At 48.3% G+C, this 23,669-nt stretch overlaps 2 protein-coding genes across 2 annotated transcripts; one reads left to right on the top strand and one right to left on the bottom strand.

Moving 5' to 3' along the window:
• Positions 1-129: 129 nt before the first annotated feature.
• Positions 130-13,812, top strand: LOC100708692 (suppressor of cytokine signaling 7). Its single transcript, XM_005469177.4, is given in 13 exon segments — positions 130-2,010; positions 2,013-2,110; positions 3,213-3,274; positions 3,972-4,014; positions 4,016-4,074; positions 4,329-4,466; positions 7,565-7,599; positions 7,601-7,702; positions 7,776-7,944; positions 8,023-8,151; positions 8,719-8,854; positions 9,573-9,740; positions 10,163-13,812. Coding segments are annotated over 12 exon segments (2,715 nt in total). The 5' UTR covers positions 130-414; the 3' UTR covers positions 9,721-9,740; positions 10,163-13,812.
• Positions 13,694-22,784, bottom strand: LOC100708418 (properdin). Its single transcript, XM_005469179.4, has 11 exons — positions 22,626-22,784; positions 18,050-18,188; positions 17,763-17,932; positions 17,514-17,681; positions 17,110-17,319; positions 16,858-17,025; positions 16,256-16,447; positions 15,947-16,120; positions 15,674-15,868; positions 15,304-15,415; positions 13,694-13,986 (listed from the first exon to the last, which is right to left on the bottom strand). The coding sequence occupies exons 1-11, from the start codon at positions 22,684-22,686 to the stop codon at positions 13,857-13,859; spliced, it is 1,719 nt and encodes a 572-aa protein (XP_005469236.1). The 5' UTR covers positions 22,687-22,784; the 3' UTR covers positions 13,694-13,856.
• Positions 22,785-23,669: the final 885 nt, after the last annotated feature.

Raw genomic sequence — 23,669 nt, forward strand, 5'->3', positions numbered from 1 at the left:
CTCAATTAACAACAGCAATCATCATCATCATCATGAGGCTGTCAGGTCCCGGCAGGTGTTCGGTTCCCTCCGTTAATGGATCAGCTGTGATCGGTGATCGATCCTGCGTGCGCAGCCCCGCCTCCCACCGTGTTGTCTGACCGGAGGATGAGGAGTCTTTAGGAGGCTAACAGCTAACGTCACGGAGCGGCGGCACCGGGCCCGTTTCTCTCGTTCCTTCATGTTCTGACGTCGTCCAGCGGAGCCTTCACCGTCACGAACCGGACCGGACTTCACATGTCCGCGGCTGTGCGCTGCCGGCGACCCGGGTAGCTCTGCGGGGAGATGCGGCAGCAGCTAGCAGCTAGCCGTTAGCCCCGCAGCTGTTATGTAAGCGCGGAGCGACTAGCCGCGCAGCTAACGTTAGCCGCCGCCATGAATGACGCGCAGCAAGAAATGTCTCCGGACTTCGTGCTCATGCGGCTCGTGTCCGCCGCGGAGTACGACCGGCTGGACGAGCCCGACGAGCTGATGTCCGGGGGCGGCGGGTTCGGCCCCGTCAAAGCCGCGCTGGGCCGCCACGGCGGCGGGTTCGATGTGGATTCTGGCGGCCCCTCGGCAGGCCTCGGCTCGGCATCACCGCATTACAGCTCTCCGCTACCCGGGAAAGGAGAGCTGAGCGGCGGGCTGGGGCTGACGCAGGCCCCGTCGGGCTCCGAGACGCCGCTGTCGCCCCCTCCGTCCGAGGACTTTGTGGACTTCCCGGTGCCGCGCGGGCACGGCTCTGCGGGGCACGGAGCGCAGCTGATGGTGCTCCAGAACTTGCTGCGGTCCGGAGACCGGATCCTGGAGTGCGGGTTGGAGCAGCCGCCCCCGGGCTTCCTGCAGGAGGAGGCAGAGCGACAGAGACAGCAGCTGGACCCGGGGCCGGGCACGGGTCCCGGCAGCGCGACAGCTGGTCCCGGTGGAGGAAAGGACCAGAGCCCCCCTTCGCAGGTGAACCTGCAGCCGCAGCAGCTATTGCAATGGCACCCGGTCCTGAGGCTGGGCTCCCAGGCCCCCCAGCGGGGCGTCCCGGCTCTGGACTCGGAGTCTGGGTCGGTCCTGTGCCACACACACCACCTGCTGACAGACCGGCTGGCTAAGTGGCCCCCAGGCCTGCTGGACCAAGCCCTGCGGGCAGGACTACTGGAGCCCAGGAAAACCTGTCCCCCCAGATGTCAGGACCCGGTCCTGGCTCCGGCCCAGAGGCCAGTACACCCGGGCGAGGGGAGGGAAGGAGGTGGCGGGCAGGATCTGGTGCTCTCGCTTCCTCGCTGTTCCTGCCATGGCGTCCTGGCCTCGGGGTCAGGGGGCATTGGGCCTGGTGAGGACCCCAGCGAGACGAGCGACGCCCTGCTGGTCCTGGAGGGTCTGGGGTCAGAGGAGGTGGGGGGACTCGGGGCAGAGTCCGGGGATGCGGAGGGGGAGGACACAGAGAAAACCGAGTGGGTGGTGGGTGCAGGGACGCCTGGGGGGGCGGGGTCTGTGTTCTCCAGTGGGACTCTCAGCGGGCTGATGCGGCAGGTGCACAGACTGGCAGAGGAGGCGGGGGTGTGCACAGATCAGAGCTGCCGGTCCTCACTCGCCGTTCTCGGCGCCACCGTGTCCCTCCCCTCCTGCGCGGACCCCCAGCCCCTCGTCGGCAGCACCGCCAACCCCTGCCCGTACCCGCCCGTCCGCTCACCACTCTCCCAGGCTGCTGCGGTGCTCCCCGACCCCCTCCCATCCTCTGACCCAAGCCGTCGCCCACAGCATCAGCACCAGTCGCGCTCCCAGCCACAGAGCCGTGCCGCTACCCCTAAACTGGGTGTGGCTTCTGGGGGAGCGGGTCGGTCAGCCTCCCCTCTGGTGGTCCTGGAGGGGGAGGGGGGTGCAGGAGGAAGGGAGGGGGAGAAGATGCCACGGGGGAAGTCGAGGAAGGGGGGGTCGCTGAAAGTCCGGCTCAGCAAGCTATTCAGAACCAAGAGCTCGAGTGGCGGCTCGGGGGACTGCTAGACAAGAGGCCGTCCTTAGCGTCGTCCACATCATCGGGTGGCAGCCTGTTGGACGTGTGGGGGTCCACCTGCAGCAACCCAGACCAGGACGGCAGGTGAGGTCACAAACTGATCAAGTAGTATTGATTAATCAGCTGCTTAGTTTCTCTGACATCACAGAACAGATCGGAGTGAATCGGTGACCTTGTTTTTGTTCAGGGGCGACTCACTTCCTGTTTCCTCGAAGTGGGGGATTTTCTGACAGTCTCATTCTTGCGGCCGATCGAGTAGACTTCATGTTTCGTATTCCTGTGCAGCTCACAGTGAAAGTGTCTCTAATCATGTGACACTGAGGGCGGTCCAGTTTTCAGAGTTACAGGTTCAGGTCGGCTCACGCAATGCAGACAAAACGTTTTTCACTCATCAGAAAATTTAACGCGGATAGACGAGTGTCGAAGGCGCGGAGGGTAACGCCAAAAATGGCGTTAGTGGAAACGGCAGGGTCGACAAAATTCACACAACTTCCTCTGTTGTCATGGCAATCAGCATCCTCACTGCTAAGGGTAGGGGCTGCCGTGGCGGGTAAATATGGGTCTAGTGGGGTGCTTTGTTGTAACCATGGATACTGAAAACACCTGGGCAGGTGAGAGTCAGGTGACACCAGGTGTTAGATGGGATCAGTTTTTATTGCCGAATAAACACTTTGGTGACTTTACCTGTCAGCACGCAGGAAGTGAAACTGTCCTCTCCTCAGGACGCTTCCGCGAGCAGCAGGTTAGTTTGTGTTGACAAACTAACCTGCTGCTCACCTGCAGTCAGTGTGATGGTGTACACGTGACATTTCACCCCCACAGTCACACTGACCATAGTGTGAAACACAGCAGTCACTTTTCTCTTTCTGGCAGTGAAGAGTGATTTCTCAGACCACAGCGAGCGGCTGTGCGTCCGTCGGCAGGTGTAGGGCGTGTTTTTGTGTCACGCTGGTGTTTGAAGGGGTCACTTTAGATCTGAACAAAGACTTAAAGCATCAAAGTGTCCTGAAGCTTTTCTTTGAGCTGAAATGTTTATTCTGAATGGAGTCCGGTGGCTGCTGATTCTCACTCAGGATCGTTTCCGTGGATACGAACATGTTGACGAGTTACAGCATTGAAACCTTCGTTCCTCGCTCTGCAGTCAGGATGAAGGTGATGGTGCTGATGGTGTTGTTTGTGTCTTCAGGCTGCAGGTATCCAGACCTCACAGTGCCTTCTCTCCGGTGCCCTTCACTCCGGCTTTCACCGGTGAGTCCACACAGCTGTGAGTGTGTGAGAGGTGAACAGATGTTTTTACCTGAGTTTGTGTGACTGAGTGTGTTCAGCAGCCCTGAGCGGCCAGTTTATTAGGAACCCTGTTTAAGCTCGTTCATGCATGCTCTGCGGCCGTGAGAATGTTAAACGCTCTTTAATGTGCGAGTCCAGGTGAGCAGAGAGCAGGTAAAACTCAGGTGTCATGTGACCTGCCTCTGATCAGCGGAGGACCAAAGCAACCCAAAAATGTCACATTAAATACACCAAGTATGTTTTTAAGGAAATGACTTTAATATTTAATTTATTTACTTAATTTTATTTATTTATGAATTTGACAGTTTTGGTCCTGCCAAACTTGTGGGGTGCTCCAGGGGCTGGGGCCGGGGCAGTGTGGGTCTCTGGAGACCTGACGGCCAGACTGGTCCGGTCAGAGACTGATGACCCGTCCTCAGACTCCTTTGCTCCACGGTGTCAGACATGCGGCTCGGGGACCAATCGGCTGTTGATCGATTTTTATTTATGTTTTATTCAGAAAAACAAAACTTTTTTTCCTGTTTTGCTCCTAACACACCTCTCCTATCAGCTATGCTTCTGTCTGATCACATGACTCATCAGGTCAGCTGATCGCTCTGCTCACTAATCTTTCCCTCTCCTCTAACCCCTCCCTCTCTCTGCTTTCACCTGTGTCCAGGTGAGACGGTCTCTCTGGTCGATGTGGATATTTCTCGGAGGGGGGGAACTCTCTCCACCCCCCACTCCTCCTCCCCCTCCCAGACGGAGCCTCAGTTTGCTTGGTACTTCCTCCTCCTCTTCTGCTTCCTGTTTTCACTTCCTCCTTCTGTGTGTGTGTGTGTGTGTGTGTGTGTGTCTGCCGTGACTCTCAGGTGAGTTTCTGCTGTCACAGGTTTTTGTGGAATCGTTTTAATCATCTCATTGAAGGAGTTTAGTCCTCTGAGGACCAATCAGAGGCAGTTATTCTGTTTTAGAATTGTTACTTTGTATAAAGTTTAATTTTTTGGCTCTTATTATTTTGAATGTTTCTTTGCAGATGATTTCGGGGGTCCTCCTCAGCAGCACGGCCCCTTCATGGAGCGCAGCGCCGGGGCCTCCATGCAGTCGCTGCCCCCCCGACCGATGGCCCTGCCCCCCTCCCTCAACACCATCCAGCACAGCCTGAGCCTCAACGGTAGCGCGCGCACACACACACACACACACACACACACAGACACTGAACTGATTGATGGCGTGTGTGTTTATTTGTTGATGCGTTTCCTGTTCAGGTTTCTTTTCTATTTTTTATGGAGTTTTTTTAACTTTTTTTTAGCTTTGACTAGAGCTGGGCGATATAAGATTTTTTTCATATCACGATATGTTTTTTTCATTTCAGGCGATAACGATATATATCACGATATAAGCCAAATAACTATATTTGTAAGATTTAAATGTGCCGTTGCTCACAAGTAAAATGTGAAATAATCAGCAGCTTGTTTTGATTTAAATATTTATTTCCCATAATAAGTTCAACAGGGTAGATGTACTTAAGGAACATGAGACTTCAGTTTCAGATAAATAAAGGCAAATATTGCAAACTACACAAAAGGCAGCCGCTAAAGAGTTTGAGTTTCAAAATAGAACAAACAAAACAGACTAAATTGTCAATTCCACTTAGAAACAAAATATTAATTCTAAAAATAAATCTTAGTTTGTTTTACAGAAGAACAGACAAAATTGACTAACTTTTGTCAATATCAAATAAACCGAGAACTAAAAGGAAATTCTCAATCTCTCCTTGTTGTATAGCTTAGCTTTTCAAACAGTTTTAACAGTTACTTTAGTCTGACAAAAGCCAAATGACGAATCAGCGCTTTCAGTCAGAGATTGAGCATGCACCGCTTTATTGTATTTCCAGACTCGCTTTCGGCACAATTTACAGTGCGCGCTACTCTGTTTTTGTCAGACTTGAAATAGCCGAAATACCTTCACACTACGGAACTTCTGTGGCCCTTCCGTTCGACAAGCTCTCCGGCATTGGAACCATCATCTGTTTTTTCTTCGGTAACCTTCGCTCACGCTCTCGGTTGATTTTTCTCTAGTCAGCACACTCATTTCCTTCATTACCCGGGCAGCCCGGCTGGCTGCTTCCCAAACAAATACACATGTGCGCCTTGGCGCTTGTGCTGTACGTAACAAGTCACGTGACGTGACGCTGTGATTGGTTCGGCTCTGCGCTACTTAATTTGGATTGGCTGTTCTTTTTTTTTCTTTTAAGAGGCCAAGAGAGATGAGGTGTATCGCAATAGTTAAATTTTTCTATCGAGAAAAAGTTATTTCGCAACACATATCGTTATCGTTTTATCGCCCAGCTCTAGCTTTGACTAATTAATACATTTATGTACCGTATTTTCACGACCATAAGACGCACCGTAAAAGGCGCAGTCTCAGTTATGTGTGCCATTACTGTATTTAACACACACATAAGGCGCACCTGATTATAGGGCGTGGGTTTTATATACAATCTACGCCCCCTTTAACGTTCTCATGGTGTCCTCTACTACGTCCGCCTTACAACAACAACACACACAAGCATACAAGTGTGCGTATTTAAAAATAGAGCGGGAGCAAAACTGAGTTTGGTATTCACATTTTTATAATCGTCATCAATCAAACCTATCATCCTCATCCTCTGTGTCTGAATTGAACAGCTGTGCTAAATCTCCACCAAACATGCCAGGTTCACTTTCTTCACTGAGAGTCACTTTCCGTGCCGTGCGGCTCCTCGGAAATGATGCCGGCTTTTGCAAAAGCTCGAACAACAGAGCCAGCAGACATGTTAGCCCAAGCGTCTACAATCCATTCGCAAATTGTGGTGTAACTCGCCCGGTGTTGCCTTCCACTCTTAGTGAAACTGTGGTCTCCATCGGTCATCCATCGCTCCCACGCCGCTCGCAGCCTTACTTTGAACGGCCGGTTCACACCGATGTCCAGCGGTTGGAGTTCCTTTGTCAGGCCTCCCGGAATGACAGCAAGCTCACAGTTCATTTGCTTCACTTGTTTTTTCACATCGGCTGTGAGATGGGCACGCATAGAGTCACAGATCAACAGCGATGGTGATGCGTGGAAAAAACCACCTGGTCTCCTTACATACACCTCCCTCAGCCACTCTTTCATCATTTCCTCATCCATCCAGCCCTTTTCATTTGCCTTAATGATGATTCCTGCTGGAAACTTCTCTTTAGGCAAAGTCTTTCTCTTAAAATCACCATAGGCGGCAGTTTCTGTCCATTAGCATGGCAGCCAAGCACAACGGTAAAAGAAGACTTTTCGTGCCCTGTTGTGCGTATCGCTACCGTGCTGGTCCCCTTCTTCTCCACAGTGCGACTCACCGGGATGTCGAAAGTGAGCGGCACCTCGTCCATGTTAGTGATGCGGCTGGGCTGGATGTGTTTGTCGGCGATGTGTTTGCTGCAGTAGGAGCGGAAGATGGCCAGCTTGTCATTATAATCTGCTGGAAGTTGCTGCGCTACCGTAGTCCTGGTCCGGATGGAAAAATGGCACCGTTTCATGAAACGAAAGCACCAAGACGGGCCTCCTTGGAAATGTTCAATTTTCATTTCTTCTGCTAGCGTTACTGCTTTTAGTCGAATGGTGACCGTCGAAACGCTTCTCCCACTCGTTCTTTGCTCGATGATCCACTGCTCGAGTCTTTCCTCCAACTCGGGCCACCTCGCCTTATGTCCGCGGAAACTCAGCTGCGTCTTCTTGACCTGTCGGAGCTCGTTTTCCAGCTTCCTCCACTTGCGAACCATCCATTCATTAATCTTAAATTCTCTCACGGCTGCTCGATTTCCATGTTCCTCCACGTAGCTGATGGCCTTCAGTTTAAACTGTGCTTCATAAGCGTGTCTCTTTGCCATTTTCAGGGTTGTTAAAACAACGATGTTCTGCATAACGCACATACCTGTTCCTTTATATACAATCAACGCCCACACTTCCCCCTTTAGCGTTCTCATGGTGTTCTCTACTACGTCCTCCTTACAACAACAACACACACAGGGCGCACTGCACTATAGGGCGCGCCACACTTTTTGAAGAAAATCTAAGACTTTTATGTGCGTCTTATAGTCGTGAAAATACGGTATTTGATTTGTTTTTCAATAATTAAACTTAAAAAACATCAATTTTGATTTTCTTTTTACATTTGGGATGTTTTTACGTTCTGGTTTTTGTTTTTCTTTGTTCTGTAGCTGTATTTGTTTATGTAAATTTTAAACTCATGTCCTTCAGACACCTTCCTGCGAGGTTTACCTCGACCCGTCCCCTGCGGCCCGACGGCCACCACCCGCCCCACGGCTCGCCCCTCGCTGCCCGCTCAGTCGACCCGATGCCGGCAGCTTCGCCACCAGCCTCAGAGAGCTGGAGAAGGTGGAGCTACTACTGCCTACTTTTGTAACCTGCTGGGCGAGTGGGCGGAGCTAACCTGTGCGTCTGCTTTCAGTGCGGCTGGTACTGGGGGCCAATGAACTGGGAGGACGCCGAGATGAAGCTGAAGGGGAAACCGGACGGCTCGTTTCTGGTGCGGGACAGCTCAGACCCGCGCTACATCCTGAGTCTGAGCTTCAGGTCGCAGGGAGTCACACACCACACACGCATGGAGCACTACAGAGGTAACACACACACACCTGTGCAGCGCCACGCCTCGCCTGTGAGCCTGCGTCCGTGTCTCACGGTTTCTCGTCCTGCAGGGACGTTCAGCCTGTGGTGTCACCCAAAGTTTGAGGACCGCTGTCACTCGGTGGTGGAGTTCATCGAGCGAGCCATCATGCACTCCAAGAACGGAAAGTTCCTGTACTTCCTGCGCTCGCGAGTCCCAGGTACCAGCATCCAGTCAGCTCCAGGATATCTGTGACTGCAGCTGCTCGGTCATTAGATTCTAACATGGACGCCGCGTGGGTCACAGCCACACTACTCAACTACGCAGCTAGTGTGACCTCAATGTTTTTCCAACCCTGAAGCTGTGTCCATGTTTCGTGCTGTCAGTGATGACTCTTGTCCATATAGTTTTGACTCCGTGTATTATATTATATATGGTGTGGCCAAATATATAGGGACACGCTGGGGGGTTGATGAGATGAAAACAGGTTCTGCTTGTCCGCATACTTTTGGACAATTATAGAATCCAATGAAGACATTATATCATCTACATTATCTTCACAGACAAGACATTATATAAGTACATATACAGGTACACTCCATAAGTATCTGGACACATTAGCTTTAGTTACAAAGGTTGGCTGTCCACATACTTTGTAAAATACGTTACTATAATATTTACTGGATTTTGATTTTGAATCGATTTGACTTTTGTCCTGTTCACGTTACTCGATATAAAATAAATCTATATGTAATATATTTTGAGTTTCATGTCCTTGTGTGTTCAGGTCTGCCGCCGACCCCGGTCCAGCTCCTGTACCCGGTCTCCAGGTTCAGCAGCGTTAAGTCTCTGCAGCATCTCTGTCGCTTCTGCATCAGACAGCTGGTCCGGATCGACCACATCCAGGAGCTGCCGCTGCCCACGTACGTACCCGTCTGAGCGCCCACGTCAGACGCTGTACTCCTGACCTTAGAGACGCATAGCTGACGTTTAGCTGTCCCGTGAATCTGTTTCATTCAGAGTAACACGAGGTCCTGCGGTCCTTCAAGGACGCCCGGCGAGCTCATGGATTTAAAACAATCTTGAAACAACCTGAAACTGAAAATAATCATATTGACCCAAAACAAAACGCATGAAGGGCTGCAGCGTGACGGAGACCAGCAGCAGGGTTTTTCTTTAAAGCCATCATTTGGGTTAGTTTCATTGTGTCACAGTACACAGACAGCTTTTGTTTATTTGATCCTTCATGTCAGTTTCACATGGTTGGTCTGATCATGTGATGTAAATAACTGCAGGTTATTTACCTCAGTCTCACCTGTGACTCATTACAGCCCGTTTCATGCGCTCTGACAGTGACCTGCTGTTAGAGAGCACGAGCACAAAGCTCCCCTCACACACCAGAGCATGACAAAAAGCTAAAGCTAGCCAGAGCTGAGAGCCTCGGTATGAGTAACGGATCGAAGGCGATCTAACCCGGACGCTGTGATGGAGACAATACAGAGAGGCGTCCTGTGATCTGCTGAATTGCTATTATTAAAAAAGCAGTCAGTGCATGTCTGCGTCAAGGTCCATGTTGTAAAAATGCGTCTGAATGTCGGAGAGTGTAAGCGAGCTGCTAACATCCGTCCTGGCTCCCCTCAGACCTCTGATCGCCTACCTGAGGAAGTTTTATTACTACGACCCCGAAGAGGAGATCAGTCCCACGCTGAAGGAGGACAAGGAGCAGAAGGAGGAGAAGGAGCGGGTGACGGAGGGCGGTGGCCAGCTGGGGGTCGAGTCGCAAACGTAGCACCGGAGCCCGAAGCCGGCGTGAGTCATCTTCACGTTTCAGACACGTGCAGATCTGCAGACACACGCTCAGTTTAAAGCTTTTATTTTTATTTATTTTTATTAGCTGTTTAGAGCAACTGGATGAAATCACAGCAATAAAAGAAAAGTGTCAGTTCCCAGTGATGATCACTGTTTGCTTCGTTATTAATAAATACTAACAGGACGGAGATGCTCTGTTAGCCTGACGGTTTGTTTCTTTTAGTTTGTCACAGGACTTTATTATTTTCTATTTTCACCTGTCTCACACAATTAAACAACTGATTTACTGTGTTACAGACAGTAGTAATGAGATTACATTCATGATTAGATTTTTCTGTTTTAGACTGTTCATGCTAAGCTAACACAGATAAGTGTGCACTGTAGTGATGACGGTGTCTCCTCTTCTTCTTCTCTCTCTGCAGTTCTTTCCTTTTCTTTGTTTCTCGGACTCGATCACTGAAGGATGTTCAAAAATCAAACTGAACTTTCAGACTTCAGCCAGTCGGCTCCCTCCGCTCAGTCCCGTATTCGGGCGGGTTTCAGATGATCCACCCTCCTTTCAGCTCTCTGATCGGCTCACGGGGAGTCGACTGGGGAGGGGCCGGGGATGTGGAGACTCCGCCTCTCTTTTGATGTCATCGCTGAGCAGCCAGACATCGATGTTAGCTAAAATCAGTAAAAGAGAAACGAGCTGAGAAAGTGTCGGTCGCCTCTGGGGTCCTCTGACGTGTGACGTGAAGAAGCACTTTGAGGCGATACGAGAGGGTCTCTGATCCCGAGAGCAGAAGGCGGTACAGATTTATCCCAGCTCAGAGCGCCGAGAGGTGACGAGGGCGCAGCACAAAGTGTTAAACGGTCCCCTGAATGCACGAAAAGTTCTTTAAATGGATAAAACATCACAGAAGAAACAAATGATTGAACCTTTTAAAGGTAAATTTAAGCAGCTTTGATTCGTCTGATTAGCTGATTTGTAGCTTGATTCATCATAAAGATATTTGATAGGCTCTAATATGCAGAGCGGTCAGCATCAGCTGTGAGCTGGGATCAGAGTCTGACCCATACATCCTCAAACGTCTGCCATCTGTAAGAATGTAGGAGACATTTCTGGGTTTTGGATCTGAAAACCTGGTGATGATGTGAAAGTGTTGCTCGAGGTGGCGTTCGTGGCGCCTCCGTCGGCCGAGGCGTTCAGGTGTCCCTGCTCTGATCGCTTAAACATTCAGGCAGGTTAGTTGTTCACTCCCACCGGATCACGTCACCGCCCCAAAACTGAGGATGTCCTCGTGACGTTTACGCTGCTGCTGAAGCGTGAGCGGCTCTCGTCTGATTGGCTCGGAGACGTCAGCCGTCTGCTGCACTGTCGTGTAAAGTTCTTCACTTTCATATTTGCACTGAGCGACTTTTGTGCGTTTGGCCCAATCGTGAAGATGAGTCCTCGCAAACCGCTCCCCGTTCGTCGACCTCGTGTACGCTGAAACCTTTGGTACGATTTTTGCACTTCAGGTGAGGAAAGGTGGAGTCTGAATGTAGGTGTGGAGCTCCAGGAAGAGGAGCGCGCTGTGAATGTCACTGAAATATTTCCTGAGAATGAGCCTGGGTCCGCTTCGGGGTTTTATCATTGAGCTAGTGTTACTTGGCCGTCCTTTAGTTCCCGCAGCAGCGTTTCCTCCACTGTCTCGAGCCCCACGCAGGTAAACGAGTCAGCTGACCCTTCAGAGGGCGACAGGTGATCGTAAACAGCCGTTTTCTTCCTTCAGCTCGCTCAGAGAGATCTGAGCAGACTTGGGCGTTGAAGGTCAAACCCCACCCACTCTCACACCTTTGCGCACCTGACCAACCACTGCACAAACAGAATCGTTCAAAGTTACAGAGAAACGAACAGAAATGACCCGACTTCATTAAAAGTGTGGTGTGGGGTGGATGAGTCGGGTGGTGTTTGAATCTCTGTGTTTCCTTCATGCATCTGGTAACACGTCGGTGTGTGAGGCGGCGCGCTCCGTACGACGGCCGGGATCCTGGAGGCGACCGCCGCTCTGACTGTCGGGGCGTCATTACCAAAAAAATAAGAAAAGAAGAGGTTTTTACTGTGACGACTACTGAACTACAGCTTCCCCAAGCTGCACTGGAACAAGCTGGCGTTCAGATGAACTGGACCCGAGCGCATTCAGACACTGGGAACACTGGAACACTGGAGCCGGGACTTGAGCGCCCTGCGGGCACTTCCATGATGTCAAACGGTGAACGTGGGGGTAAACCTGCACACTGAAGGACTGCAGATGTGCTGACATGTTGTCTGTGGTGTGGGGAGCAGTAAGCTGTGCTTCTCACCTGTTAATAAAACAGTGTGGGCGGGACCAAGGTGCTCTCCGTCTTTGATCTGTACGCAGGTTCAATGCTTCCAGGAATTCCACAGGTAATCCTGAAAACCAGAGTCTACTGTGCAAAAGTCTTGAGCCTCAGCTCATTTCTTTTTGTTTCCAAAGAGCCGACTTGGCGATTGTTTAAGTTGACCAATACTTCTTTAGCTTCTGAAGGTATTTCAGTCCAGTCCTTGGACCAGACCGTTTTCAGACCAGTGTTTTTGTTAAGCCTCTGAGCTCTGACCTTTGAACCTTTTGAGCATCATAAGGCTCCGAGGAGGTCCAACAGTGAGACTGCAACCATCTGTGAAGCACGTTGGAGGAGTGGTCATGGTTTCAGCTACATGTCAGTGCTGTTCTTTGATGAACTGATGAATTATGAACTCAGAGAAGTTCCATCAGAGAAAGCTGAGTTGAGACCACTCGCACCAGCTCGTTAGTGTGATTCAAACTGTTCTTCACTGATATTCTGTATTTCGTGAACATGGTTCAGAGAATCACTGCAAAATATGAAAAAATGAGGGAGACTCGAGACCTTTGCACAGTAAAAAGTCTGTGGGAGGGGAAAAGCAAAGATGGTGACAGAAGTAAAAGTACATGTCTGTGTATTTGGTGTTTTATTAATTCATAACAGCCCCCTCGAGGTGCTTTATATAGAAATGTAATGATACAGTGTTAGAAAACCGAGCGGTCGGATGATTGCTACCACTCAGTGAAAGTGGGAAGGAAAAACTCCCTTTTAACAGAAGCAGGCTCAGAGAGGGAAGAAGAAAGAAAACACAAACTCTGGCAGAGAGCTGATGGATTTATAAAAGTTTTTTTTTAAAGGACTTTGGTCCGGCCCTGAAAATGTTCCTCCTGCACAAAGAAGTCCGAGATAACAGTGAGAACGTCCAGCTGCTCCTCGGAAGAACCCCAGCTGTGTTTCAGCTCCAGGCTGACGGCGCTCACAGATGTGAGAAGCAGAGCAGCTTTAGTAACAGCTGCTGTTCATTCGACAAGGTCCTGCCCATTATTACTTTGATACAAACAAAATGAAATGATGTCCTGATGCATGCTCAGGCATCCAGGTAAGGAAATCCCAAAATGATCAGAGGTGATGACAATTTGCATATTAATGATCATAAACGGACCTCCCAGCTTCATTCAGTGGGCTGGTTTCAGTCACTACTGTTGGAAACCTGCAGTCAGCTGAGACTGAAGGAGTCACCTGATGATGGTGAAACGTTTCTCCCACTGAAAACATCCAGATAAACAGAATCAACTGTTTGAGTAAATTAATCTGTATTATCATCAGTGATTGTGTAGTTATTGGTATTTTCGAGTCTGCTGTGATGAAAGTACCCTTCTCTGTCGTCGTGGTTACGGTATCAGTGAGATGGATCCATCTGCAGCTCATCAGAGGATTTGATCCTCCATCATGACTCAAAATGACCAAAATAGACTTGAAATCATTTAATGAACCAAAACTTTCAGCACAGGTATAATGAGCCAACATTTCACAACAAAAGTTAGATTTGTGTGGCAGAATGTGTGCGTCTGCTCCCATCAGCCACCTGGGCCCCAGGCTGGAAACCATTACAATAACTATCATTAAAATCACGCCGCTGAAGCTTTGACCTCACAGGTCAAATGTAATCTATGACATCATTCTAATAACACACCAGCACGAGCTCCGCCCTCAAATCGTCATCTGCAGCCAGACATCTGGACTGTTGGTAACTGTACGAGGTTAGAGCTGATGTCATCGCCGTGGTTAGGCGCAGGGCGGGACGTTGATGCAGGGCTGGCTCTGGTCCTGCTGCTCGCCGATGGGCAACGGGCCGCAGTTGACTTTTGGTGTCCCATAAAATGAAGCTTTCTCCGAGGAACGAGGAGGGTAAAGGCTGAAAACACACAAACACATGTCGTATTCGCAAAACTGCGGTTTGATACACTAGTTTCACTAAAACCTGTAGGACTCTGATTTATTTCACTTTCAAAGCAACTGAAATGTGTACAGCCCCAATTCCAAAAAAGGTGGTACAACACAAAACTGGAACACAACACTTCGAAATCTCATAAACTGATGTGCCCGTCTGTAAGAAGGGCTCCCTGGGAAGGTCTATGCCAGCGTTCGCCGTTTAATCGAACAACCCGGTTCTCATTCTGGTCGTGAAACACTGGACCAGCTCTTTATCCTCTCGGTTATATTTGAGGGTGGGTGTGAGTTTGTCTACACGTAGACATTACATTCAATTTTATTTATATCGAATTGAATTGAATTCGACTGCATCCTCTGTGGGAGGTACCCTACACCCACAGAGAGCTTGGTTCGTACTGCTGACACTGAGTGAGACTCCGCCCAGCTTCCACTTTGGCGGCCTTAGAATCTCAGTGCCCTGCAACCCAAACCCGGATAAGCCGGAGAACACGGGTGGAGGGATAAACCCGTATTTTATTCACAATAAAGTGCAGAAAACGTCAAATGTTCGAGTTCGGAATCATGCCTGATTTTAATGCGGGGCTGCCTGAAGATCACAGGTTAGCGGCCCTGCGCAGAGATTCCTGCAGATTATGCAGAAATGTACTGTAGATGAAACATTCACAGTTTTTTGCAGAAACTTTTTTCTGGGACATTTTGCTGCCAAATATTTTTCATGAAGTGTTAAAGTGTCTCCGTTTTGATTTTTGGTTAGTTTTCTCTGTTCTGTCGTGAACATATCATTTGGGTTTGGATCTCATGTTTTTCCTTCACACAGTGTACCAAGTCCTTTGGAACTGGGGTTGGTATCAAAAGATGACCAAAGTGTGTAAATCTGCTTCTTCTGTCCTCGCCTGTTTTTTAACAGAAGAGTGCATCATGTGAACATTGAAGCAGTGAATGTGACTTAGTCTGACCAGTTCACGTATACTTCAACCACAGCGCAGTCAACAACCATCCAATGACGCTTTAGCTTTTTGTTATTGCTATTTTTTTTAATCTGCGTTTTAACAACAACAACCTGTGCACAGGTGATATTAGCCCAGGTAGCATCTATTACCTAACATCCTGGATGGCCTGGAGCTCACAGCTGGTTAAACTGTGGCTGCGACTATGAAACAAGGCTTCAGACTTTAAGGTTCTCTCTGTGATGTTAAAATATCAGCTCCCGACTGGATTTTTAACTGCACGATAGATTTGATTTGGTTTGCTGTCTTTGTTTTCCAGTCTGTAAACTGACTTGTAGCCGGTGTAATCAGGTTTGCAGATTCTCTTCCTGGACCGGACCGAGTTTTCGCCGCAGGGTGGATCACAGAGACTCCACGGTGTCCAGGCCTCCCAGTGGCCGTTCACTGTAACACAAAAACATACGATCAAAAAGCAGCAGCCTCCAAAAAACTCATGAAAATGAAGCCGGTGAGCCACCAAGACCTGCAGCTGCTCTACAGGCCAGCAGAGGCTCCGGCAGTGAGGCTGACGTCACCGAGGCCACACCGGTCTTCCATGTTACACTGACAGATTCAGTTCGCCTTTCCAAGCACGAGGCATAGCTTATTCAGCCTTTCTTTAAAAAGTCAAAATAATCTGTTGAAAGTTGAGGACAGACTCACTGTTGCAGTCTTTGATGTAGTAGCACACTCGTCTCTCGGTCAGGTTGTCGCCTTCACAGATGGACCCGTTATGAGCCCGATGGAGACACTCGCGCACTCGTGAATGGCTGCCATAAGTTTTCCTACAGCGGATGTCTCGCCCGCCCGGGTACTTACACTCACTCCACTCGGACCACTCGGACCACACGCCGTCCACTGAAAAAACAGAACTTGGACATGAATCAGAAGCACGTGCCGCAGTCTTTGCCCTTCACCTGCGCTGAGGTACCAAACCTGGACAGTGGAGTTTGGTTGAGCAGATCTTGGTTTGACGTGCTTCTCCCAGACATGGACTACCACCATGTTGGGGGGAGGGGCTGTCACATCTCCTGACTGACACCTGAAGGCCCAGCCCACAGGTAACAGGACAGGAACTGAAGGGTGACCAAGACCCCCAACTTCCATTCACTGATGCAGAGACAAAAATAAAAGATGGGAAAACCGGTTATTGTCTTTGTGTTGACTCCAGGGGGCGCTACTGACTTATTTTATTTACTGAGGAGTCATAGAGCACTCGTACGGTAGGGACACACACAGGCGTACCTGGGCAGAAGGGCAGGTGGTCGCAGTTCTCTGTCTGGTGGCTGTCACCTTGACAATTTTGACCAGGCGGGTTGGATGAAGGGGCGGGGTTAGAACAGGAGCGCTGGCGAGTCCTTCGAATGGCTCTGCCTTGTGGAATGCAGGAACCTGAACACTCGCCCCAACTCGACCAACCGGACCAGAACCCGTCAACTGTTAGAGACGCAGAGAGCTGGCTAACACTAACTGTGTCATGTCACCTGACATTGGTACAAACTCCAGGAGGCAGCACGTGGAGTAAAACTTTGAATGTTTTCTACTGTGAATAAAATGTGTGATTTTTGTAAATCATTCTGTTGTTATTTACACTTTACACAGCGTCACTTTTTGTGTTTTAAAAGATCAAAATAGATAAGGAGCATTATACCACAGCATCATAACATAACATCAGTAAATAAGGATCATCCTCAGACGTCCAGGAAGAGTGGACGAGACTCAGCAGGGAGACTTTCAGCGGCAACATCACTGAATGTGTTGTAGTCCAAGGCACCAGGTGTTCTCAGTTTCTTTTTTAATATGAGAGTATTTGTCAGTGTGTGTGTGTGTGTGTGTGTGTGTGTTACCTGGACAGGGACTCTCACAGATCTTGCTCTGAGTGCTCGGCCCTTCGCAGACTTTGCCTCCATATCTAGGGGCGGGGCTATCACATTTCCTTTCTGACAGCTGAAGTCCCACCCCACAGGAGACTGAGCATGGTCTGAATGGAGACCACGCCCCCCAGCTGCCGTCCTCTGCAGAGACAGCCAATCAGAGCTCAGATAATTTGACCATAAACTCTTTTTTTGGATCACATCATGAGTTGGTTGCTCTCTCACCTGCACAGTTGGGGAGCTCGCTACAGTGCTGCACCTGTAACACGTCTCCAGGGCAACCGTTGCCAGGTGGCGATGTGTTCTCTGAGGGGCTGGGGTTAGAGCAGGAGCGATGTCGCACCCTGGAGGGAATGATGACATCGCCATCCGATTTAGCGATGCACGTAGCAGAACAATGAGACCAGCCAAACCAGCTGGACCAACCACCGTGGACTGAAACGCACAGGTGAGACAGAGAGACAGGGGACAGGTGGGAACTCAGAAAATCTCAGAAAGACTTTACTGAACCGCTTTAAAAGCACCAATGAAACTTACCTGTGACCTTTATCAGAAACACACCTGTCCCCCCAAACTCTCAACACAAAGAAGCCTGTGAACCCCGAGAGCATGAATGACCTCAATGTTACCTGGACAGGTGTTTTGAGCTGTACATCTCTCAGTCTCCTCTGAAGGACCGCTGCAAGCCATGCGACACTGAGGAGGACTGGAGCATTCTCGCCTTCGCTTCCTGACCCCGACGCCTCCACAGGTGACCGAGCATGGAGACCAGGCGAGCCACGAGCTCCACCCCTCATCTACACGCACACACACGCACAGGTACCGTAATTACCACTTTCAAACACAACGTGTATTGCTCTTTGTGTTTCTGTGTGTACCGTCGCAGCAGACGCCACTGCAGGGTTCAGTCTGAAGTTTTTCAGAAAGTGGAGCATTCTCGCACTCTGATTGGTCGATACCGAAACACTTCCTGCTTCTCTGTCTCACTCCCTGCCCACACAGGACGTTGCACAGGGACCATGACGACCAAGAAGACCACGCGGGAAGACTGAAAACACAACAGATACACAACACAGTGTTGGTGGAGGAGCAAGTATCAGCAGTTTTTACTATTTGTGTGTGTGTGTGTGTGTGTGTGTGTGTGTGTGTGTGTGTACGTACTCACCCACAGGACTCACACTGTCCGTCTGTTTCCATGTAACCATAGTTTGGGTTCTGACAGCAGTCGTCTTCGTCCACCTCACCGATCTCCTCATTACACTCACCTGTGTTCAGGTCGAAGCGTGCGAAACACCTCACACAGTCTGCAGAATCACACACACACACACACACACACACACACACACACACACACACACACACAAGGGTGACAGGAAACATGATTAATGGACACACCTTTTAGTTCTTATCCATCTTTATGAGAGCATTTTTGCCTCATGCTCCATTATTATTATGTAAAAAAATATTTTTAAATATTTAAAATATCATAGAAAACAGGAGAAACTTTGTGTCCATTCAGAACACATAACAATCTAATACTAGCGACATAAGAGTCACTCAGACTCAGTTATATTTGGAGTCAAATCTCACACTGCAGTTTTTTTTTATTATAAATATGGGGTCTTTATGGTTTACAGGGACATTTTGTCTAGTCCTCAAACCTTCAACAAAGGGTTTTGTGATTCATTCAGATCTCATTTTTGGCTTCATTTTGGAATCAAGTGTTCAGGTTAAGGGAGATTGAAAGCAATGCAAGCAGTGCCTGTGATTACACCCTGCCAAAGTGAACATGACCTCTCTTCTTACACGAGCTCTGGTCCTTAAAGCTTCTCTCACTGCCTGTTTGCAGCCATCCTTTAGCTTACTGCCCTCTTGTGGCGTCGGTTGGAAACAGGCTGGACTCTGTTTGACTCTGAAATCTGTTTCTGATGATTTCACTGGCGTGCTGGTGTAAACGGTGTCTGCAGCTGGTCAAGCTGAGCAGCTTTTTCTGGTCGTTTAAACATACGTGATTAACCTCTGCTCTGCTTTCACTGCTCTGAGATCAGTTATAATTGATCTGTTATTGTATATTTCTCACATGTTTGTACGGGATATTGTATTTGTTTTAAATGTTATGTACTTATGTGATACATGTATTTTGGACTTTTGCTGCCATGATGCCAGGGCTCTCTTGGAAATGAGATTTTTTAACCTGGATAAATAAAGGACTAATAATAATAGAAAGAATCTGCACATCATCCAGCATTAGTGTTTATCATCCTAACAGATACATTTTCTCCTAATAATCAACCTGTGATGTAGAAGAGTGTAATGTTAGATAACATTAGTAAGGAAAGCCTGAGAGACTCCTGCACGTGCTGCTGTGGACACGTGCAGGTAGCATCACAGCTCGAGCCGTCTGCTTCATTTCACATTGTATTTTATTTACCAGTTGTTGTTAGTCAAGACTCTGTTTGTGTGTGTGTGCGTGCGTGGGGTGTCTGTGTGGGATGGGAAATGTGAAATGTCGACATAGGGGAAAGTTTGTTTTTGCTTCTAGTGAAAGTTGCACAATTTTCAGGCTCGCTTCCAAAAACAGAAGCAAACGAAGAACAAAGAAAGTTTAATGTTCGTCTCACAGCCAGAGTCACAGACGTGGACAGTGTGGTGGTGTCCTGGTAACGTGGAGGATTGTTGCTGACTCTAATCTGACAAAGTGGCAATTAAAACACACTGTGTGCGTGTGTGTGTGCGTGTGTGCGTGTATGTGTGCATGCATGTGCGTGTGTGTGTGTGTATGTGTGTGCGTGCGTGTGTGCGTGCATGTGTGTTTATTCAGGTTGATTATTTACAGATTTAGTTCTGATCTCCTGAACCAACGACTCTACTCTGTGTTTGAGTTCCACAGAAAACACCGAACACACTACAAGCTGCTGTGGTCCTTCAGTAAAAGTACTTCCACTTAAAGTACTTTTACTCTGTAGTGTAGTAAAAGTACTCCACTACAGAATGAAGTCCTGCATTTAAACACTTGATTCAGTAGAAGCGTGAAGCATCATCAGCGAAATGTTCTTGAAATATGAACAGTGAGAGTAATCACTGAGCACTAAAAGTCTATTTTTGGTGAAATGCAAAGTTGAATAAAACCATCCCAGTCCTGTTCTGTTTTCAGCAGATCCAAGAAGCTCTCTCGTAGCTTCTAGGCGCAGGAGAACATCCTGTAGCCAGGCTAGAACAAACGTCACACTTGTATTGTAGTACAACACTTCACACAATGGTAACTTGTACCATGAGTCTGCTGTGAATGAACACGGGCTTCACGGTTGTGATTGTTTCAAGGTTTTATGATTAAATCAAGATAAAAATGTGAGATTAAAGGTATAAAACAATTTTAAGGACATGATTCTGTTATTTTACTTTCAGGTTTTTAGTCCTGCAGCTTCACTACAAACACCTCCAGCATTATGTGACTCACGTGCCGCTCACTTTAACGTTAACGTTTTAATGAGATGCGTCACTGCAACGTGAGCAATATTTGGGAGTGTAAAAAACCCACTGATACAAACGACGTCTTTACTCGTCATTCATGTCTGTTTGCAGCGTATGGAAACAAATCTTTGTGAGGCGACAGAAGGTAAGAGTTCAGGTCTGACAGTTTCATTTTTTCTACCTTCTGTGGAGGAGCTGCGTCCACACACAGTGTGAGGGGTGGTAACACTGCACTGGTGTAAGCAACAGTCACGTTAACACAGAAGGGACGATACTGATCTATGATATCGTTACTGTATGCATTAACCACGTTCACACCGAGCCACCATTCAGTGCGTGTAACTCATCCATCATCCGCACTGCAGGGTTGGGAGTCTGAATCCAGTTTATCCAGCTCACAGGTAGACAACTAAGTCCGAATGATCACTTAACCCAGGGGTCGGCAACCCGCGGCTCCGGAGCCGCATGCGGCTCTTTAGTCCTTATACTGCGGCTCCGCCTGGTTTGGGAAAATAAATTAGAAGTATTTTGCTGAAGTGTATTTTATTTATGTTAGTTCTTTTTAACTCGTAGTTCTAAATTGGAAGATTGTTGTGATTTTGAAATATAAAAATAAAATTATATTCTATTATTTTTTCATCGCTCAAAATAAGAGTCACACTCGCGGAAGCCGGTATACCCGCCGAAACGCCGTGCATTTATTGAGACTTTCAACCCTACGGATCTTCGGATCCACATTATGTCAGCAGCTGTTCTCCACCGTGAACTATGTTAAAGACAAACACCGTGAGTAAACTGACTTCGTACAGCCCCGATTTGCGGACTCTGTGCGCAGAGGTTCAGGAGCAAAGTCCCATTGTAAACAAATCACGGCAGACCCGACGATGTTTCCATGAACGCGCTTTTGAGCATCTCTTTATTGAGCACTTTTCACACACGGTTGCTGTACGCATACAGCCGGCTGTAGCTTTTCAGCTCACAGCCCGACACACACCACCAACAACACAGCACAGAAAGCGCAGACGTAAAGGCGGCGAGGCGTGATTGCGGGTGTCGCTCAGGTGCGTCCCACTCCCCTGCAGCGGCGCTGCAAACCACGCCCCGCCGCACGCATTAACCAGGTAAAATACATATTTAGGCAGAATTTTGCAAATATCTATTTTTCATTTTTCAGCAGCATAGTGCTTTTTTCCAATTATTTTTTAAGAGTCAGGTCAAGGCTCCAACAGCCCAAAGGCGATATAAGGGTGGCGGCTGACAACAGTTTTTGTTTGCTACATGGATCATTTTAGTTCAGCTGGGTGTCTTTCCTTTTGTTATATTTCTTTAAGAGTTCAAAATGTGTTAATTACGTAAATAAAATGTAATTTTCTCTGTAGCACTTCATGGATTTCATAAGCAACACACCTTAGTTGTTCACACAAAGCACAAAGGTAAAAAACAATATATACAGTGTTATCTTCATTTTAGATGTCAAAAAGTATTTGCGGCTCCCAGTGTTTTCTTTTGCGTGGAAACCGGGTCCAAATGGCTCTTTGGGTGTAAAAGGTTGCAGACCCCTGACTTAACCTAACCTGCAGGTGTTTGGAGCACCCGTGCACATGAAGCCACAACCCTGTTACTGTGAGGTGATGGTGCTGACCACCTCAATAAGACAGAAGTTATTCTAATAGGCACCAAATCAGCACTGACTGAAGTCCCAACCAGAAGCCTTTCATTATCCATCGATAACTCTGTTGTCACGCCCCCCCCTCAGGTGAAGAGTCTTGGTGTGTCAATTTCCACATCCTGCTTCTCACTTTCAAAGCCCTTCATAACCTCGCTCCTCCATAGTTACCTGATCTTTATATGTACTCTCCCCCTCGTATGCTCTTCTTCAGCTTCCCTTCTGTCTGTTCCACCTGGTTACCTGACTACCACACGACTCAGAGCCTTTAGTTGTTCTGCCCGAGACTTTGGATGCACTTCCAGCAGATCTCCAGACCACAAACTCTCTCTCTACTTTTAAATCACGTCTTAAAACCATCTAGAATTGCATACCCTTCATCATTATTCCATAGTTGTTTTTACTTTGTTGCACTGATGTAAGGAGACCTTGAGGGTCTATAAAGGCAATTATAAATACAATGTATTATTATTATTACTGTTATTACCTCCATGTTGTCAAATATGGGTCACTGTCAGTTAAAATGATAAAAAAGCTTCACAGAGTGACGCAGAATCACATCTGGTGAGCAGGTTTAAAGGCAAAGCTGAACATCTGGACTCACCTGAACATGGCACAGAGACCAGCACCAGAACCAGAACCAGCAGACCCCTCAGACCCTCCATCGTCCTTCTTCTGCAGCACAGAAGTGAAACTTAACTCTAACTGTGCCCATGTGACTGCTTCCAGCTCGGGTCCTCCCTCTGACCCTCCTCTGACTGGAACTGCAGGGCGCCGCACGATGAACCGTCACAGCTGCAGGCGGGGAGATCAGCGCTGGTTAATGGGTACTCAAGTGTTTCAGGGTCTTCACCATGTCAGTCAAAAGTCAGCGTAACGTCCTCACAAAGGACAAAAACTAGTGTGTGTGTGTGTGTGTGTGTGTGTGTGTGTGTGTGTGTGTGAGTGAGAGTAAATACAGATTTTCTGTAAAGTTCACCAACCAAAAAAAAAAAAAAAACTTGACATGAGGCAACTGCTTATCTGATGACCCCTGCCACCCCCACCCACCCCCACCCATGTTTATGTTGGTCACTGAAAACCTAAACCCTCAACAGGCCTTTCAAATCTGTTCAGTGAAGCCAAATTTATGTATAAAGTTGTAGATAAAAATGATCAGCACACAGACACACAAATGTGTAAAATCAGACTGATATATATTTATTATAATAATGGATTGCATTTATATAGCACTTTTCGAGACCCCCAAAGCGCTTTACAATTCCACTATTCATTCACACACTGGTGGAGGCAGCTACAGTTGTAGCCACAGCTGCCCTGGGGCAGACTGACAGAAGCGAGGCTGCCATATCGCACCATCGGCCCCTCTGGCCATCACCAGTAGGCGGTAGGTGAAGTGTCTTGCCCAAGGACACAACGACCAGGACAGACAGAGCAGGGGGTTGAACCGGCAACCTTCCGGTTACAAGATGAGCTTCCAACCCCCTGAACCACGGTCGCCCTGTATTACACCAGCTTGTGTTTGTTTCCATTACCACTTAAGATCTGTTTTATTTCGCGAGGCAGTAACCACGGAAACTCAGTCCTGATGGAGCTTTGACGTAAACACCAGGCAGGTCAGAGGTCGTGAGGGGAGGACCGACTCCCT

This window comes from Oreochromis niloticus, linkage group LG4, assembly GCF_001858045.2.
Source record: "Oreochromis niloticus isolate F11D_XX linkage group LG4, O_niloticus_UMD_NMBU, whole genome shotgun sequence".
Taxonomy (NCBI): domain Eukaryota; kingdom Metazoa; phylum Chordata; class Actinopteri; order Cichliformes; family Cichlidae; genus Oreochromis; species Oreochromis niloticus.